Source organism: Nipponia nippon, unplaced genomic scaffold (genome assembly GCF_047370975.1).
Source record: "Nipponia nippon isolate SJK-2023a ecotype South Korea unplaced genomic scaffold, ASM4737097v1 scaffold_35, whole genome shotgun sequence".
NCBI lineage: Eukaryota > Metazoa > Chordata > Aves > Pelecaniformes > Threskiornithidae > Nipponia > Nipponia nippon.
This window is the reverse complement of record NW_028262353.1, coordinates 3,793,293-3,812,450: the sequence shown is the minus strand read 5'-3', so window position 1 is coordinate 3,812,450 and position 19,158 is coordinate 3,793,293. Positions and strand designations below refer to the sequence as shown.

The 19,158-nt window shown below is 67.1% G+C and overlaps 1 protein-coding gene across 1 annotated transcript in view; it reads left to right on the top strand.

The window, feature by feature from the left end:
• The window catches only part of HUWE1 (HECT, UBA and WWE domain containing E3 ubiquitin protein ligase 1), a 46,567-nt gene extending 27,488 nt beyond the window's left edge, over positions 1–19,079 (top strand). The window contains exons 53-83 of the mRNA XM_087771867.1: positions 34–205; positions 778–1,006; positions 1,786–1,964; positions 2,804–2,893; positions 3,348–3,496; positions 3,582–3,697; positions 4,495–4,706; positions 4,846–5,062; positions 5,231–5,364; positions 5,708–5,919; positions 6,437–6,725; positions 7,254–7,356; positions 7,429–7,990; positions 8,590–8,687; positions 8,761–9,176; positions 9,647–9,753; positions 9,850–10,006; positions 10,097–10,229; positions 10,728–10,930; positions 11,016–11,098; positions 12,277–12,373; positions 12,629–12,778; positions 13,363–13,608; positions 14,084–14,201; positions 14,292–14,432; positions 15,125–15,412; positions 16,071–16,176; positions 16,466–16,583; positions 16,672–16,853; positions 16,939–17,129; positions 18,881–19,079. Of these exons, the coding sequence (XP_087627993.1) occupies positions 34–205; positions 778–1,006; positions 1,786–1,964; positions 2,804–2,893; positions 3,348–3,496; positions 3,582–3,697; positions 4,495–4,706; positions 4,846–5,062; positions 5,231–5,364; positions 5,708–5,919; positions 6,437–6,725; positions 7,254–7,356; positions 7,429–7,990; positions 8,590–8,687; positions 8,761–9,176; positions 9,647–9,753; positions 9,850–10,006; positions 10,097–10,229; positions 10,728–10,930; positions 11,016–11,098; positions 12,277–12,373; positions 12,629–12,778; positions 13,363–13,608; positions 14,084–14,201; positions 14,292–14,432; positions 15,125–15,412; positions 16,071–16,176; positions 16,466–16,583; positions 16,672–16,853; positions 16,939–17,129; positions 18,881–18,983 (5,601 nt within the window). The 3' untranslated portion in view covers positions 18,984–19,079. The remainder of the gene's footprint in view (positions 1–33; positions 206–777; positions 1,007–1,785; positions 1,965–2,803; positions 2,894–3,347; positions 3,497–3,581; positions 3,698–4,494; positions 4,707–4,845; positions 5,063–5,230; positions 5,365–5,707; positions 5,920–6,436; positions 6,726–7,253; positions 7,357–7,428; positions 7,991–8,589; positions 8,688–8,760; positions 9,177–9,646; positions 9,754–9,849; positions 10,007–10,096; positions 10,230–10,727; positions 10,931–11,015; positions 11,099–12,276; positions 12,374–12,628; positions 12,779–13,362; positions 13,609–14,083; positions 14,202–14,291; positions 14,433–15,124; positions 15,413–16,070; positions 16,177–16,465; positions 16,584–16,671; positions 16,854–16,938; positions 17,130–18,880) is intronic.
• The last annotated feature ends 79 nt before the right edge of the window (positions 19,080–19,158 follow it).

Genomic DNA, 19,158 nt, shown 5'->3' with positions numbered 1-19,158 from the left:
CCCGCTGACCCACCTGGGGTTATTCCCCCTCAGGACGATGAGGAAGGGGAGGAAGGGGAGGAAGAGGAGGACGATGACGACGGCTCGGAGATGGAGCTGGACGAAGATTACCCCGACATGAACGCCTCCCCCCTCGTCCGCTTTGAGCGCTTCGACCGCGACGATGACCTCATCATCGAGTTCGACAACATGTTCTCCAGCCCCAGTACGGACTGGGGGGGGGGGGCAGGCAAAAAAAGGGGGGGACACGGCGATTTGGGGGGGGTCACGGGGCTCCCTGTGCTCGGGGGGCAAGGGGGGGTTCACCCCCTTGACACCCCATTTTTTTTCACCTCTTGGGGGGCTTGAGGGGGTTAAGAAGGGGTTCACCCCCCCCCAGCACCCCAATTCTGTCTCCCCATGGATTTGGGGGGGGGGTCAGGAAGGGGTTCACCCCCCCAGCACCCAATTCTTCATTTCCCCATGACCTCAGGGGGGTTAAGAAGGGGTTCACCCCCCTGACACCCCAAATCTCCCCTCAGGTCATGGATTTGGGGGGGTTAAGAAGGGGTTCACCCCCTGACACCCTAAATCTTCATCTCCCCATGACCTCGGGGGGGTTAACACCCCAAATCTCCCCTCAGGTCATGGATTTGGGGGGGTCAGGAAGGGATTCACCCCCCGACACCCCCATTTTTCACCTCCGCGTGCATCGCACCATGACGGGGGTACCAAGAAAGCTTCCACCCACCCCACCCCCCTCGACACCCCATTTTCCTCCTCGCCCTCCTTTTCCAGCCGACATCCCCCCGTCTCCCGGGAACATCCCGGCCAGCCACCCGCTCCTGGTCCGCCACGCCGACCACGGCTCCCTGGGCCTGGGGACCGGAGCCGCCACCACCCGCCTGGCGCAAGGCTTGGGGCGCAGCCAGCGCACCCTCCGCCAGCTCACCGCCAACGCCGGCCACACCATCCACGTCCACTATCCCGGCGCTCGGCAACCCAACCCCCCCCTCATCCTCCAGCGGTGAGTAACGAACCCCCCCCCGGGCACCCCCAAACCCCCCGGGCACCCCAAACCCCCTGGGAGCCCCCAACCCCCTGGGATCTCCTGGATCCCCATCGTCCCCCAGTTTGTCCCTCAGTGTGCTCCATCGTCCCCTAATTCAGCCCTTGGACCCCCTAGATTCCCCCCAACCCCCCTGGGAGCCCCCAACCCCCACCGGGACCCCCCAGCCCCCCCGGGATCTCCTGGATCCCCGTCGTCCCTCAGTTTGTCCCTCAGTGTGCCCCATCGTTCTCTGCTGTGCCCCATCGTCCCCTAATTCAGCCCTTGAGCCCCCCCAAACCCCTCTAGATCCCCCCAAAACCCCCCAGGAACCCCCAACCCCCCTGGACCCCCCCAAACCATCCTGGGATCCCCCAAACCCCCTGGGATCTCCTGGATCCCCATCGTCCCCCAGTTCGTCCCTCAATGTGCCCCATCGTTCTCTGCTGTGCCCCATCGTCCCCTAATTTGTCCCTTGAGGCCCCCTCAGACCCCCACGTCCCCCCCAGACCCTGGTGTCCCCCCTCCCATGTACCCCCCAGCGTCGCCTTCATCTCTGCTCCCCATGGCCCCCTCCTCCCTGGGGTCCCCCCCAGTGTCCCCTTCGTCCCTGGTCCCAATGGCCCCCTCCTCCCTGGGGTCCCCCCTCCTCCCTGGCCCCCCCCCCCCCCCCCCCCCAGTGTCCCCTTGCCCCCCCTCCTCCCCGCCGTCCCCTCCCCGTCCCCGCCGCTGACGCCGTCCCCTCCCCGTCCCCACAGGCTGCTGGGCCCCTCGGCGGCGGCCGACATCTTGCAGCTGAGCAGCAGCCTGCCCCTGCAGAGCCGGGGCCGGGCCCGGCTGCTGGTGGGCAACGAGGACGTCCACATCATCGCCCGCTCCGACGACGAGCTCCTCGACGACTTCTTCCACGAGCAGGGCAGCGCCGGCAGCCAGGCAGGCGAGTAGGGGGCGGGGCCTGCGGGGGGCGGGGCCTGCGGGGGGGTGGGACTGGGAGAAAGCGGGGACCCCCCCCCAAAATCAGATGGCTGCAGGGGTGGAGGGGAGGAGCCTGGAGGGAGGGGGAGGAGCCTGGAGGGGGCGGGGCATGGGAGAAAGAGGGGACCCCCCCCAAATCAGATGGCTGCAGGGGTGGAGGGGAGGGGGTGGGGCCTGGAGGGAGGGGGAGGAGCCTGGGGGGAGGGGGAGGAGCCTGGAGGGGGCGGGGCCTGGGAGAAAGCGGGGACCCCCCCAATCAGATGGCTGCAGGGGTGGAAGGGAGGGGGCCTGGAGGGAGGGGGAGGAGCCTGGAGGGAGGGGGAGGAGCCTGGAGGGGGCGGGGCCTGGGAGAAGGAGGGGACCCCCCCCCAAATCAGATGGCTGCAGGGGTGGAGGGGAGGGAGCCTGGAGGGAGGGGGAGGAGCCTGGAGGGAGGGGGTGGGGCCTGAGAGAAAGTGGGGGGGCCCTCCCTCCCCAATCAGATGGCTGCAAGGATGGGGAGGGGGTGGGGCCTGGAGGGAGGGGGAGGAGCCAGGATCGAGGGGGTGGAGCCTGGCAGGGGGTGGAAATGGCAGGGAAAGGCAGGGCCTAGAGGAAGGGGGAGGGGCCTGAGAGGGGGCAGGGCCGTGAAGGGGGGGGAGTGGGGAAGGGGGGGGAGTGGGGAAGGGGGGGCCGAGACCAATTAAGGGGCCTGGCCTCGTATGAAGGGGCGGGGCCTGGCCCGAGGGGGCGGGGCCTGGCGGAGGAAGCCCTCTCCCACCGCCCGGGGCTGACGCTGCCCCTGCCCCTCCCCGGCCGCAGGGACCCTCTCCAGCATCCCCACCGCCCTGACGCGCTGGACCGAGGAGTGCAAGGTGCTGGACGCCGAGAGCATGCACGACTGCGTCTCGGGTGAGCCACCGCGGCCCCCCCGTGCCCCCCCAGTGCCCCCCAGTGCCCCCCAGCGCCCCCCAGCGCCCCCAGTATCCCCCACGCCCCCCCAGCCACCACCACCGCCTCCTCGCACCCCCCCCCCCCCCATCAGGGCCTCCTCCAGTGCCAGCGCTCCGTCCTCTCCGCCCCCCCCCCGATGTCCCCCCGATGTCCCCACACCCCGCAGGTGTCCCCAACACCCCCCAGTGTCCCCCCAGTGCCCCCAGAACCCCCCAGTGTCCCCCAGTACCCCTCCAAACCACCACCACCGCCTCCTTGCACCCCCCCCCCCCCATCAGGGTCCCCTCCAGTGCCAGCGCCCCGTCCTCTCCGCCCCCCACGATGTCCCCCCGATGTCCCCACACCCCCTGGATGTCCCCACGCCCCCCGGGGGGTCTCCCAGACCCCCCTTTTCACGCGCCCCCCCCCGCAGTGGTGAAGGTGCCCATCCTGGCGCGACTGGAAGCCCTGCGCGACGAGGAGCTGGACGAGCGGCGAGAGAAACGCCGGCGGCAGGCGGCCGAGGAAGAAGCCAAAGGCAGCGAGCGCGGCCCCGAGGACAAGGACGGGCCTGACGCCCAGGTGAGGGGCACCCCAACCCCCCCCCCACCCCCCAAAAAACTTTTGGGGGGGGTCCCTTCTTCACCGCCCCCCTCCCCGGCCTCAGTCACCTTCCCCTCTCCCGCAGGACGCGGCGTCCAAGGCCGCCACCGCCTCCGCCGATGTCACCCCCCCAGGTAATCCCCCTTCCGTCGTTTCGGGGTGTCCCCCCCAAACCCCGACGTACCCGGATAACCCTTCCCAGCCCCGCCCCGTCCATTTTCCCCCCCCCCCCCCCCCTTTTTTTGCCCCCCTTGACCTGGCACCCCGCGGGCTGAGGTAGTAGATTGTATAGTTGGAGGGTCACACCCCCGTCTCGGAGATAACTATACAGTCTACTGTCTTCCTCGCGGGGCGCGCGGCCGCCGCCGGACGCCTGGGTCCCCCACGGGCGGGGAGGGGGGCCGAATCTTGGGGGGGGCGGGGGGGGCTCTAGGGTATCCCCTCCCCCTTCCCAGTATACCCAGTGTCCAACCGGAGGTTGCTGAATGGATTTTTTTAAAGGGGGGTGGGGGGGTGTCTCCTGTTTGGTGGTTGGGGTAAAATGGAGGGGGGGGGGGGATAAAACGGAGGAGGGGGATTTTGGGGGGGGGTGGGGGGATTTGGGGGGGTTTGGGGGGATTTTGGGGGGCCTAGGGGAGTTTTGAGGGGTGTAGGGGGATTTTGAGGGGATTTAGGGCGATTTGGGGGCTTAGGGGGCTTTGAGGGGGTTAGGGGGATTTGGGGGGGTTAGGGGGATTTTGGGGGGTTCAGGGGTTTTTGGGGGGTTCTGTTTTTTGGGGGGCACGACGTGGCTTGGGGGGTGAGGCAGTCGGATGGGGGGCCTACTTTCCCCCATGGGGACCCCCCATTTTGGGGTGCAGCCGGACGCCTGCGTCCCCCCAAAATAAGGGAGGGGGGTGGGTTTTTTTTGGGGGGGGGCTCCCAGATTTTTGGGGGTGCCCCCCCCACCGCTGATCCCTGTCCCCCCCCACTCCCAGAACACAGCGGGACGCCGGGAGAGACCCCCCTCCCGGTCCCCATCGGACACTGGTGATGTTGGAACCCACGCCGACCCCCCCAGATCCCCCCGGGAGCCCCCCAAATTCCCGCTCGCCCCCCTCAACCCCCCGACCACGAAGAGGGGGGCCCGGGCGACCCCCCCAGGACGCCGAAGCCACCCAAATGGAGCTGTCGCCCGCTCCCACCATCAGTAAGTCCTCGTTTTTTGGGGCGAGATCTCTCATTTTTAGGAGTTTTCTCAATTTGGGGGGGGGGGAATCTCCCCGATTTGGGGGGTCTCCCTAATTTGGGGGGGGGGGGGGGGGTTGATTAACGTTCCTCCCCCCCAGCGTCGCTGTCCCCGGAGCGCGCGGAGGACTCGGACGCGCTGACGGCGGTGAGCAGCCAACTGGAAGGCTCCCCCATGGACACCTCGAGTTTGGCTTCTTGTACCTTGGAAGAAGCTGGGGGGGCTCCCCCTCCCCCAACAGCCCCCCAGAATCCCCCCGGCACCCCCCAGGGACCCCCCCCCCGCCCCCCCGACGCCGCTCAGCCCCCCGACGATAGGTAAGAGCCCTTAACGCCACCACCCTCCCCCCCCCGCCGCCGCCGTTTCCCCTCCCCCTCCCTATAAAACAGAGGGGGGACGGGTTTGGGGGTGCCCCCCCCCTTGCTGACGTCACCCCCTCCCCGCCGACATCACGCCTCTCTTCTCTGACGTCATCCCTCCCCAAGCTCTCCCCCGGCCTCGTCCTCGGAGAGCTCGTCCACCCGGGATTCGGCCGTCGCCATTTCGGGAGCCGACTCGCGGGGGATTTTGGAAGAGCCCCTGCCCTCCACCAGCAGCGAGGAGGAGGACCCCCTGGCCGGTCGGTGCCGCCTCTGCCACCCCCACCCCGTCCCCCGTGGCGCCCTGGCCTCGTGTCGCCTCTCGCGTCCCGGCGTCGCGCTCCGAGGGGATCGGGTACCGCCGGGGGGGTGTCACCGTGTCCCCTGGGGGGGGGTTAGGGATGGCCCCACGTCCCTGGGGGGAGTCTGGGGGTGTCCCCAACGTGTCCTCCCTGTCCCTGGGGGGTCCCCGTGTCCCCACATCCCCGGGGGGGGTCCCCGTGTCCCCAGCGTGTCCTCCCTGTCCCTGGGGGGTCCCCGTGTCCCCACGTCCCCGGGGGGGTCTGGGGGCGTCCCCAACGTGTCCCCCCCCGCCCCCCCCAGGGATCAGCCTTCCGGAGGGGGTGGACCCCTCGTTCCTGGCGGCGCTGCCGGACGACATCCGCCGGGAGGTGCTGCAGAACCAGCTGGGGATCCGCCCCCCCGCCCGGGCCCCGCCCACCCCCAGCCCCGCCCCTCCGGTGGTGGCCAATCCCGGCCTGACCGAAGTCAGCCCCGAGTTCCTGGCCGCCCTCCCCCCGGCCATCCAGGAGGAGGTGGGTGGGGCTTGTGAGGGGGCGGGGATGCGAGGGAGGGGTGGGGTCTGGGGGTGGGGCCTGTGAGGGAGTGGCCTGAGGGGGTGGAGCTAAAGGGGATGGGTGTGGATGGGGTGGGGTTCAGGGGGAGTGGCCTGTACTGGGGGTGGGGCCTAGGTAGGGGGCAGGGTTAGAGGGGAAAGGTGTGGCTTGGGAGTGGGGTCACAGCAGGGGTGTGGCCTGTGTGGGTGGGGTTCTGGGGGGTGGGGCTTGCATGTGGGCAAGACCACACCCCCCAGGGGGAGGAGCCAGGCACGGGTGGGTGTGCTGGGGGCGGGGCTTAGGCAAGGGGTGTGGCTTGAGCAAGGGGGCGGGGCTTCCCGGGGGGCAGGGCCTGGTGCCCCTTTAGGGCTGGGGGGGTTTTAACCTTGTCGTGCCCAGAGCTCTCAAACAGGGCGGGGGGGGGGGGCATGGCTCCTGGTGGGCGTGGCCTCCGGAAGGGGCGTGTCTTACCGCCGCTGGGGGCGTGTCCCGGCAGGTGCTGGCGCAGCAGCGAGCGGAGCAGCAGCGTCGGGAGCTGGCGCAGGCGACGAGCTCGGACGCCCCGATGGATCCGGTGACCTTCATCCAGACGCTGCCCTCGGAGCTGCGGCGCTCGGTGCTGGAGGACATGGAGGACAGCGTCCTGGCCGTCATGCCCCCCGACATCGCCGCCGAGGCCCAGGCCCTCCGGCGGGAGCAGGAGGCCCGGCAGCGGCAGCTCATGCACGAGAGGCTCTTCGGTCACTCCAGCACCTCCGCCCTCTCCGCCATCCTCCGCAGCCCCGGTGAGACGGCCCCCGCCGCCCCCGCCGCCCTGTCCCCACCCCCGTATTCCTGTCCCCAACCCAACAGTGTCCGCTCTGCTGTTCTCCGTCCTCTCCCGGCACCCTTCCATCTTCTCCCGGCGCCCCCTTTTCTCTCTCAGCACCCCCAAAGCTCTCCTGACTGCCCTAATTCTGTCCCGGCACCCCAATTTTTTCCTGACACCCCCTCGTTCTTTTCGGTCTCCCTCCATCCTCTCCCAGCACCCCCAGTCCTCTCCTGACACCCCCGATCCTCTCGCTGTACCCCACTTATCCATTCCTGACACCCCTGGTTCTCTCCCAACACCCCCAGTTCTCTCCTGACACCCCCAGTCCTGTCCCAGCATCTCCAGTCCTCTCCTGACACCCGCGGTTCTCTCTCTGCACCCCATTTATCCATTCCTGACACCCCCAGTCCTCTCCCAACACCCCAATTCTCCCCCAACACCCCTCGCCCCCCACCCCCGCACCCCAAAACGCCCCCAGCCCCTGACGCCGCTCTCCCCGCAGCCTTCACCAGCCGGCTGAGCGGGAACCGCGGGGTGCAGTACACCCGCCTGGCCGTCCAGCGCGGCGGCACCTTCCACATGGGCGGCGGCAGCAGCCACAGCAGGTACTCGCGGGGCTCGCGAGGGGGCCCCCCGCTATTTGGGGGGGGGCGTAACCGCATTTATCCCCCCCGCAGACCTTCGGGGAGCAGCGTGGACAGCCTTTTGCGCCTCCGAGGCCGTTTATTGCTGGATCACGAAGCTCTCTCCTGCCTTCTGGTGCTGCTTTTCGTCGACGAACCCAAACTCAACACCAGCCGCCTCCACCGCGTCCTCCGAAACCTCTGCTACCACGCTCCCACCCGCGGGTGGGTGGTCCGCAGCCTCCTCTCCATCCTCCAGCGCAGCAGCGAGAGCGAGCTTTGCCTCGAGGCCCCCCGCGGAACCCCCTTAGCGGAAGAAAGACCGCGACGAGCCAGCGGACGAACCGGTAGCTCGACCGGTACCGCCGTCGAACCTCGCGGTTTAGATTTATTACATCGCGTCGAAGCTCGAAGTTCCGGACAGCTTTCCTGGCTTTCCGTTTCTATGGATGCGGCTTTGGGTTGTCGTACCAACATCTTCCAGATCCAACGAGTTCCGGGACGGAAACATACGGAAAAACACGCCGCCGCCGCCGGTTCCGCCGTTCACATCCATCCCCAGGCCGCCCCCGTCGTCTGCCGCCACGTCCTCGATACCCTCATCCAGCTGGCCAAGGTGAGAGGGGGGTACTGGGGGGTGTTGGGGGGGTACTGGGGCAGTTTGGGGGGTACTGGGGCATTTTGGAGGGGTACTGGGGGGTTTGGGGGGTACTGGGGCAGTTTGGGGGGGTACTGGGGCGTTTTGGAGGGGTACTGGGGGGTTTGGGGGTACTGGGGCAGTTTGGGGGTACTGGGGTGTTTGGGGGGTACTGGGGTGTTTTGGGGGTCACTGGGGCACGTTCTGGGGTAACTGGGGGCTCCTCAATGGAGCTGGGGGGCTTTGGGGGGCACTGGAGGAAACTGGGGGGCACTGGAACCGTAATGGGGGTTGGGGGGCAGATCTGGGGGTGCTTCTCCCCCAAATTCTCTTTATTCCCCCCCAATTTTTCTTTATTCCCCCAAATTTCTTGTTTTCCCCCCAAATTCTTTGTATTTCCCCCCACGTTTTTTGTGTCCCCCCCAAACTTTCTTCCCCCCCGTTTTCCATATTCCCCCTGCAATTTTCTTATTCTCCCCCAAATTTTCATATACTCCCCCCAAATTTGTTGTATTCCCCCCAAATTCTTATGCATCCCCCCAAATTTGTTGTACCCCCCCATTCTCTCTCGCCCCCAGGTCTTCCCCAGCCACTTCACCCAACAACGAGGCCGAGATCCGACGCCGAACGACGCGGACCGGGATCGCGGCCCCCCGAAATCGGGGGGCAGCCCCTGCCCTCCCCCCCGCCCCCGCCCCAAACCCCCCCCGCCCCCCTCCCCCGCCCCCCTCCGCCGGGGCTCCCCCTCCCTCCCTTCCCCCCCCTTCCGGCAACCTTTCCACCGATTTTTGGGACCTTTTAGTCAAGTTGGATAACATGAACGTAAGCCGGAAAGGGAAAAGCTCGGCCAAGACGGGAGCGGGGAGCGGAGGGCCGGAACCGGAGACGTCGGGATTGGGCTTGGAAGCGTCTCCCTTGGGCCAGCTGATGAACATGTTATCCCACGGGGTTATCCGTCGGAGCGCGCTCCTGACGGAAAAGCTGCTCCGGCTTCTTTCCCTCATCTCCATCGCTCTGCCGGAAGGAGGGAAAGGGGGCGAGGGGGGGACGCCCCAGAACGTCAGCGCGGCGGCGGCGGGCGGCGGCGGCGGCGCGGCTCCGTCGAGTCCCTCGGCGCAGGGCGGGAACGGCGGGAGCGGCGGCGGAGGAGGGGGCGGCGCTGGTGGTGAGTGAGCGGGGACGGGGACGTGGGGAGATGGGGACGGGGACATGGGGACACGGGGATGGGGACATGGGGACACAGGGATTGGGATGGGGACGTGGATGGGGACAGGGGACAAAGGGATGGGGTTTGGGGACACGGGGACATGGATGGGGACACAGGGATTGGGATGGGGACACGGGGATGGGGACACGGATGGGGAGACAGGGATGAGGACAGGGACATAGATGGGGACGGAGGCACGGACAGGGACATGGGGACACGGGGACAGGGATGGGGACGTGGGGACACAGGGATGGGGACACGGGGACGAGGATGGGGACGGGGACGCGGGGACGCGGGGACGCGGGGACGGGGTTGGGGATGCAGGGATGGGGACGGGGACAGGGACGAGGGCCACACCGAGGCGGCGGGGGGGGGGTGGCAGCAGGACCCCCCTCCCCCCGCTGCCACCGCCCCCCCGCGTCCCCCAGCCCCCAAGAGCGCCAAGTCCCCGGCCAAGGGCCCCGAGGGGGGCGGCCCCGACCCCCGGCTGGCGGCGACGGGGCTGACCGAGAGCCAGCTCCAGCTCTCCGTCGAGGTAAGCGGGGAGGGGGGACGCCGCCGCCTCCCGCCACGCAGTGGGGGGGGGGGGGGCGATGTCCCCAACCCCCCTCCCCCCCGTGTCCCCCCCCAGGTGCTGACGTCCCACTCGTGCTCGGAGGAGGGGCTGGAGGACGCAGCCAACGTCCTGCTCCAGCTCTCGCGGGGGGACCCCGGCACCCGCGACACCGTCCTGCGCCTGCTGCTGAGCGGGGCCCGGCAGCTGGGGGCCACCCTCTGCCGGCAGATCGGTGAGGGCGGGGCGGGGGGCGACAGCGTGCCGCCGCCGCCGCCGTCCTTCCCCGCGCGGTGACGTCACTCTCCCCCCCCCCCCGCCGCAGGTACGCTGCTGGCGGAGCTGCGGGAGTACAACCTGGAGCAGCAGCGGCGGGCGCAGAGCGAGGCCCCCTCTCCCGAGGGGCTCCCCGAGGAGCAGCCCCCCAGCGCCAAGCTCAAGGGGAAGATGCAGAGCCGGTGAGCCCCGGCCCTGCCGTTAACCCTGGGCCCACTGACGCCTCTTGCGCCTGCCGTTAACCCTGGGCCCTACTGACCGCTCTTGTGCCTGCTGTTAACTCTTGTGCCTACTGATAACTCTTACGCCTGCCGTTAACTGTGGTTCCTGCCGATAACCCTTGCCCCTACTGATAACCCTTTTTGCTGCTGTTGACTCTTGCCCCTACTGGTAACTCTCTCGCCTTGGTCGTTAACTCTTGTACCTACTGATAACTCCTGTTCTTGCTGTTAACCCTTGTCCCTGCTGATCACCCTTGCCCCTGCCATTAACTCTTGCCCCTACTGATACAACTCTCACCCCCACTGTTAACCCTTGTCCCTACTGACAGCCCTCGCCGTTGACTCTCGCCCCTACTGATCCAACTCTCACCCCTGCTTTTAACCCTCGTCCCTACCAACAACCCTCGCCGTTAACTCTCGCCCCTACTGACCCCCCTCTCGCCTTTGTCCCCCCCACAGGTTCGACACGGCGGAGAGCGTGGTGATCGTGGCCTCGCAGAAGCGGGCGCTGGGCGGGCGGGAGCTGCAGCTCCCCTCCATGTCGGTCCTCACCTCCAAGACCTCCACGCAGCGCTTCTTCCTCCGCGTCCTGCAGGTCATCATCCAGCTGCGCGACGACACCCGCCGGGCGCACAAGAAAGCCAAGCAGGCCGGCCGCCTGGGTAAGGGGGGTGTCCCCCCCCCCCAGATCCCGCCCCCCTCCCCCGCTCGGCCCCCCTGACGCCCTCTGCCCCCCCTCCCCGCCAGGTGCCGGGGGCCTCGGGGCGGCTGGCAGCATCCAGGCAGCCGTCCGGCAGCTGGAGGCCGAGGCCGACGCCATCATACAAATGGTACGTGAGGGCCAGAGGGCCCGGAGGCGGCAGCAGGCAGACACGGTTAGCACGGCCGCCCTTCCTCCCCGCCCTCCTCCTCCTCCTTCCTCTCCTTCGGCAGCCTCCTCCTGCGCCGCCTCCTCTCTCCTCATCCCGTTCCCGTTCATCCTCCTCCTCGTCCTCCTCCTCTTCATCCTCCTCGTCCTCCTCCTCTTCATCCTCCTCTTCATCCTCCTCCTCGTCCTCCTCCTCTTCATCCTCCTCCTCGTCCTCCTCCTCTTCATCCTCCTCCTCCTCCCCTTCATCCTCTTCATCCTCTTCATCCTCCTCCTCCCCTTCATCCTCTTCATCCTCTTCATCCTCCTCCTCTGCATCCTCCTCATCCTCCTCTTCATCCTCCTCCTCCTCCTCTTCTTCATCCTCCTCCTCTTCTTCATCCTCCTCATTCTCCTCTTCTTCATCCTCCTCGTCCTCCTCCTCCTCTCTCCTCCTCCTGGGCTCTTCTCTCTTCCTCCTCCCTCCTCTTCCTCATCCTCCTCCTCTTCCTCCTCTTCCATCTCGCCCGCTCTTCTCCGCCCACACCAGCCTTTCTCTTTTTTCTCTCTCCTCGTCCTGTACCCCTGCAGCCTTCCTCCCCCTCCTCCTCCTCTTCATCCTCCTCTTCATCCTCCTCCTCCTCCTCTTCATCCTCCTCCTCCAACTCATCTTCTCTCCTCCTCCTCTTCCTCCCCTTTCTCCTTTCTTCCTCCCCTCTCCTCATTCCCATCCCCCCCACGGCCTTCCTCCCTCTGCGTCCTCCTCTTCATCCTCATCCTCCCCTCCATCCTCTTCCTCCTCTGTTCCCTTCCTGCGCTGCCTCCTCTCTTCCTCCCCCTTCCTCATCCTCCTCCCCAGCCTTCCTCCCTCTTCAGCTCCTTCCTCCTCTCCATCCTCATCCTCCTGCCTCCTCTCTTCCTCCCCCCTCCTCATCCTCCCCCCCCATTTCCGCCCCCAGCCTTCCTCCCTCTTCCTCCTCATCCTCCCCGCCTTCACTCCCTGCTCCTCCCTCCTCCTCCTCTTCATCCCCTGCTGCTTTTCCTCCTCCTCCTCCCCCTGTGGCTCCCCAGCCCGGGGGGGGAGGGGCAAAGAGGGGGGCTGGGGTCCCTCGGGGGGGGTCCCGGCCCCCTAAACCCGTCCCCTGTCCCCCCCCTCTCCAGTCGGAGGCCGGGCAGGCGGACGGCGCGCCCCGTCGCGACGAGTCGCCCATGGACGTGGACCAGCCCTCGCCCGCCCCGCAGGACGCCCCCTCCGTGGGTGAGAAAACACCTCCCACTTCAAACCAGTTCAAACCAGTTCACCCCCCCCGCCTGCCTCCTTCAACCGGGCAGAGCGGGCACGGTGCTATCCCCCCCCCGCCGCCACCAGTTTGTCCCAGTAAGGACGCTGAGCTCCATCCCGGGCTCATACTGATGGCGGGGTGCTCCCAGTATCGCTCAAACCGGTTTATACTGGTCGGGGGGGGGGTGGGTAACTGGGAATGGGGGGGTCCTGACCGTCTCCCCGCCGCAGGCTCGGAGGGGTCGCAGGGGGGGGAGCGGGACGAACGCCCCCCCGAGCTGCCCCTGCTGAGCGAGCAGCTCTGCCTGGACGAGCTCTGGGACATGCTGGGCGAGTGCCTGAAGGAGCTGGAGGAGTCCCACGACCAGCACGCCGTCCTCGGTGGGTCCCCGCCGATTTCGGGGTCCCCCCAGGGTCCCCCCAAGGCCCCCAGGGTCTCCCTCGCACCCAGCCTCCCCTTCCCAAGCCTGGCGACGTCCCTGCAGCCTCGGGGTTCCCCCCGACACTCCACGTATCGTGCTACAGACCCCCTCTTAATTTAGGGGGGCCCCTTCTTAATTTAGGGGGGCCCCCTGTTAATTTAGGGGATCCCCCGTTAATTTAGGGGGTCCCCAAGACCCCCAAGGTGTCCCCAAGACCCTCAGGGTGGCCCCAGCACAGGGGCTCAGCCCCATCCAGCCTCGGGGTGCCCCTCACGTTTTTGGGGTCCCCCCAATCACCCCATATATCCCCCTCCTTAGTGCTTACAGACCCCCTCTTAATTTAGGGCTTCCCCCATTAATTTAGGGGGTCCCCAAGACCCCCAGGGCCGCCCCCCGTCCCCAGCACAGGGGCTCAGCCCCACTCAGCGTCGTCCCCCCCCCCCCAAGCCGGGTGAAGCCCCTACAGCCTCAGGGCACCCCTCAAATTTTGGGGGACCCCCCCCAACCCCCCCCCCCCCCCCATTTCTCCCCCTTTTCCCGCAGTGCTGCAACCGGCGGTGGAAGCTTTTTTCCTGGTGCACGCCACGGAGCGGGAGAGCAAGCCGCCGGTGCGGGACACGCGGGAGAGCCAGCTGGCCCACATCAAGGACGAGCCCCCCCCGTTGTCACCCGCCCCCCTCACCCCCGCCACCCCCTCTTCCCTCGATCCCTTCTTCTCCCGGGAACCTTCCTCCATGCACATCTCGGCCAGCCTGCCCCCCGACACCCAGAAATTCCTGCGCTTCGCCGGTGAGGGGCGGGGAGGGGGCTTTGGGGGGGCTTTGGGGGGGTTGGGGCTTTAGGAAGGGATTTTGGGGGGTTTGGGGCTTTAGGAAGGGTTTTGGGGGGCTTTGGGGCTTTAGGAAGGGGTTTGGGGGGTGTGGGGGGGTTGGGAGGAGCCTGGGGCTTTGGGAGGGGGTTTTGGGGGGCACAGGGGACTTGGGGGGCTCTGCAGGGAGCCAGGGGTTTTGGGGGGATTTGGGGGGAGCCTGTGGGGCTGGGAGGGGTTTTGGGGGGCTCCGCAGGGAGCCTGAGGTTTTGGGGGGCCCCTGGAGCTTTGGGAGGGGGTTTTGGGGGACAGGATTCAGGGTGGGCGTTTTCATTTGCTGCGAGGCGACGGGGAACCCAGGGATAAGTTTGGGAGTTTCGGTTGTAGATCAAAAAGGGGGGGTCCCCACATTTCGGGGTCCCCCCAAACCCCTTTCCCCCGCCCCCCGCCCTGCAGAGACCCACCGGACGGTGCTGAACCAGATCCTGCGTCAATCCACCACCCACCTGGCCGACGGTCCCTTCGCCGTCCTGGTCGACTACATCCGCGTCCTCGACTTCGACGTCAAACGCAAGTAGGTGTGGGGGGGGGCTGCGGCTTGATTTTGGGGTGCTGGGGGGGTCCCTAAATCCTTGACACCCCCCTTTTTTTGCCCCCCCCCAAGGTATTTCCGCCAGGAGCTGGAGCGGCTGGACGAGGGGTTGCGGAAGGAGGACATGGCCGTCCACGTCCGCCGCGACCACGTCTTCGAGGATTCCTACCGCGAGCTGCACCGCAAGTCCCCTGAGGAGATGAAGAACCGGCTGTGAGCCCCCCCAAAATCCCCCCAGAGCCCCCCCAACCCCGCTGTCCCCCCGGGTTGGGTTTTAGGGGGGCGGCAGGAGGGGATCAGGGTTGGGTTTAGGGGGGCGTGGGGGGCGTTAGGCGTTTGGGGGACCCCAGGGAGGGGTTTGGGGTTACAATGAGGATCATAGGAACGGGTTTTGGGGTGCAGGGGGACCCCCCCAGGACTGGATTTAGAGTTACAGGAGGTCCTTGGGTCCCCCAGGACCCCTAAAATGTCCCCCAAAACACCCTCCAGCCCCCCTCAAAGCCCCCTAAACACCCTCAGGCCCCCCAAAACGCCCCCCAGCCCCCCCCCCAAAACCTGTGAAACACCCCCAAAAACACCCCCCAAAACCCCCTGAACACCCTCAGGTCCCCCCGAAACACCCCTCAGGCCCCTGAAACACCCCTCAGACCCCCAAAAACACCCCCCAGGCCCCCAAAACAGCCCCCAAACACCCCCAGGTCCCCCAAATACACCCAGCCCCCATCCAAAACAGCCCTCAGCCCCCCGAAACACCCCCCCAGCCCTCTAAAACACCCCCCAAGCACCCCCAGGCCCCACAAATACACCCAGCCCCCATCCAAAACAGCCCTCAGCCCCCTAAAACACCCCCAACCCCCCCGAAACCCCCCCCAAAATACCCCCGTATGCGCCTCTTCCCCCCTCAGGTACATCGTGTTCGAGGGCGAGGAGGGCCAGGACGCGGGGGGCCTCCTGCGGGAGTGGTACATGATCATCTCGCGGGAGATGTTCAACCCCATGTACGCCCTGTTCCGCACCTCGCCGGGTGACAGGGTCACCTACACCATCAACCCCTCCTCCCACTGCAACCCCAACCACCTCAGCTACTTCAAGTTTGTGGGGCGCATTGTGGCCAAGGCCGTCTACGACAACCGTCTCCTCGAGTGTTATTTCACCCGTTCCTTCTACAAGCACATCCTGGGCAAGTCTGTCCGGTAAGAGACGGGGTGGTGAACCGCCTCGCGGGGTGGTGAACCCCCTCAGAGGGTGTTAAACCCCCTTTTTGGGGTGTTGAACCACCCTCATGGGGTGGTGAACCTCATGGTGGGGTGGAGAATGCCCCTCGTGGTGGTGAGCCCCTTTCTTGGGGTGCTGAACCACCCTCATGGGGTGTAGAACACCCTCAGGGGGTGTTGAACCTCCTGGTGAGGTGTTGCACTCCCCTCACAGGGTGTTGAACACCCTTTTTGGGGTACTGAACCTCCTGGTGAGGTGTGGAACCCCCCCCTTACGGGATGTTAACACCCTTTTTGGGGTGTTGAACCACCTTCACAGGGTGTTGAACCACCCTCGTGGGGTGTTGAGCCTCCTTTTTGGGGTGTTGAGCCACCCTCATGGGGTGTAGAACACCCCCAGGAGTGTTGAACCTCCTCGTGGGGTGTTAAACCCCCCTCACAGGTTGTTGAACCCCCTTTTTGATGTGTAGAACCCCCCCTCCCGGTGCGTAGAACCCCCTCACGGGTTGTTGAACCCCTTTGCAACGTCTTGAACCTCCTGGTGGGGCGGTCAAGCCCCTTTTTTGGGGTGTTGAACCCCCTTTTTGGGGTGGCGAACCCCCAGATGTGGTGCTGACCCCCCCAACCCGCGGCGCAGGTACACGGACATGGAGAGCGAGGACTACCACTTCTACCAGGGCCTGGTCTACCTGTTGGAGAACGACGTCTCCACCCTGGGCTACGACCTCACCTTCAGCACCGAGGTGCGTGTCACCCCCACGAGGACACCCTCAGGGGACCGGGGACACCCTAAAAATAGGGTATCGGGGTCCCCTCGCACCCCAAATCTCCCCACGGTTGCCCCAGCGCTGCTCCTGGGGAGGGGTCCTTCTGCTCTGGGGGTGTCCCCTCTGTCCCGGGGGTGTCCCCCGTGTCCCATGGGTGTCCCCCCTGCTCTGGGGGTGTCCCATGGGTGTCCCCTCACCCTGCCCACCCTGGGGGTGTCCCCCCCGCCCCGGTGACACCCCGTGTGTGTCGTCCCCGCCCCTCCAGGTGCAGGAGTTTGGGGTGTGCGAGGTGCGGGACCTGAAGCCCAACGGGGCCAACGTGCTGGTGACGGAGGAGAACAAGAAGGAGTACGTCCACCTCGTCTGCCAGATGCGCATGACCGGTGAGCGCCCGGCGGGTTTGGGGGTACCCGGGGGGGGGCGGTCCCCAACACCCCCTGATCCCCCTGTGTCCCCCCCAAAATCCCGCAGGCGCCATCCGCAAACAGCTAGCCGCCTTTTTGGAGGGTTTCTACGAGATTATCCCCAAACGCCTCATCTCCATTTTCACGGAGCAAGAGCTGGAGCTCCTCATCTCGGGGCTGCCCACCATCGACATCGACGACCTCAAGGCCAACACCGAGTACCACAAATACCAGGGCAACTCCATCCAGGTGGGGTTCCCCCCCCCCAAAACCAACCGCAAAATCCTGGGGTTTGGGGTTTTTTGAGGGGCTGACGGTTGCATCCTACCCCCAGATCCAGTGGTTCTGGCGAGCGTTGAGGTCCTTCGATCAGGCGGACAGGGCCAAGTTCCTGCAGTTCGTGACGGGGACGTCCAAGGTGCCGCTGCAGGGTTTCGCCGCCCTGGAAGGGATGAACGGCATCCAGAAATTCCAGATCCACCGCGACGACCGCTCCACCGACCGCCTGCCCTCCGCCCACACCTGGTACGGGGGCGCGGCGGGGACGGGATGGGGGGCACGGGGACGTGGTGGCACTGGGGGACATGGGATGGGGACGGGGGACATGGGGACAGGAGGACACGGGGGGGGTGGCACTGGGGGACATGGGATGGGGACGGGGGACATGGGGACGGGAGGACACGGGGGGTGGCACTGGGGGACATGGGATGGGGACGGGGGACGTGGGGACGGGAGGACACGGGGGGGGGTGGCACTGGGGGACATGGGATGGGGATGGGGGACGGGAGGACACAGGTGAGGTGGCACTGGGGGACATGGGATGGGGACGGGGGACATGGGGACGGGAGGACACGGGGGGGTGGCACTGGGGGACATGGGATGGGGACGGGGGACGTGGGGACGGGAGGACACGGGGGGTGGCACTGGGGGACATGGGATGGGGACGGGGGACGTGGGGACGGGAGGACACGGGGGGTGGCACTGGGGGACATGGGATGGGGATGGGGGACGGGAGGACACAGGTGAGGTGGCACTGGGGGACATGGGATGGGGACGGGGGACATGGGGACGGGAGGACACGGGGGTGGCACTGGGGGACATGGGATGGGGACGGGGGACATGGGGACGGGGGACATGGGGACGGGAGGACACGGGGGGTGGCACTGGGGGACATGGGATGGGGACGGGGGACATGGGGACGGGAGGACACGGGGGGTGGCACTGGGGGACATGGGATGGGGACGGGGGACATGGGGACGGGAGGACACAGGTGAGGTGGCACTGGGGGACATGGGATGGGGACGGGGGACATGGGGACGGGAGGACACGGGGGGGGTGGCACTGGGGGACATGGGATGGGGACGGGGGACATGGGGACAGGAGGACACAGAGGTGGGGTGGCACTGGGGGACGTGGGATGGGGACAGGGGACGGGAGGACACAGGTGAGGTGGCACTGGGGGACATGGGGACACAAGCACGTCACTGGGGAGGGACGGGGACACGGGGACAGGGGACGTGGGACACAAGGGGGTGGGATGGGGACATGGAGATGGGGATGGGGGACATGGGGACACAGGCGACGTGGCAGTGGGGGACATGGGGACAGGAGGACACAGAGGTGAGGTGGCACTGGGGGACGTGGGGATGGGGACGGGACACAAGGGGATGAGAGGGGGACACAGGAACATGGAGATGGGGACAGGGGACACAAGGGACGCACAGGTGAGGTGGCACTGGGGGACATGGGATGGGGATGGGGGACATGGGGACGGGAGGACACGGAGGTGGGGTGGCACTGGGGGACATGGGGTGGGGACAGGGGACATGGAGATGGGGACAAGGGACATGGGGACACAGGTGAGGTGGCACTGGGGGACACGGGGACAGGAGGACACGGAGGTGGGGTGGCACTGGGGGACATGGGATGGGGATGGGGGACACAAGAGGATGAGAGGGGGACACAGGGACATGGGGTGGGGACAGGGGACATGGGGACAGGAGGACACAGGTGAGGTGGCACTGGGGGACGTGGGGTGGGGACGGGGACAGAAGGACAGGACGCAAGGGCGGGATGGGGACACGGGGACGTGGAGATGGGGACGCAGCTGAGGTGGCCCGGGGGGGACCCGCGCCCAGTGCGACCACCGAGGGCGACGGTGCCCCGCAGGTGAGACCCAGAGCCGCGGGGGGACCTGCGGGGGTGACACCCGGGGGGGGGGAGGTGACACCGCCCCGGTGCCACCCCCGCCCGACGCGCGCGTCCCTTGTCCCCAGCTTCAACCAGCTGGACCTGCCGGCCTACGAGAGCTACGAGAAGCTGCGGCACATGCTGCTGCTGGCCATCCAGGAGTGCTCCGAGGGCTTCGGCCTGGCGTAGCCGGGGCCCAGCGCCCCCAGCCGCCGCGGGGCGGGCGCGGCCCAGACGGCCAAGGAGCTCTATAAATATATATATATATTTTTCGGTTTCGTTGGCTTTTTTTTGTTGTTGTTGTTGTTTTAGGATTTTTGGGGGGGTTATTTGCCCCCCCGCCCCCCCCCCCCCCGTCCCGGTT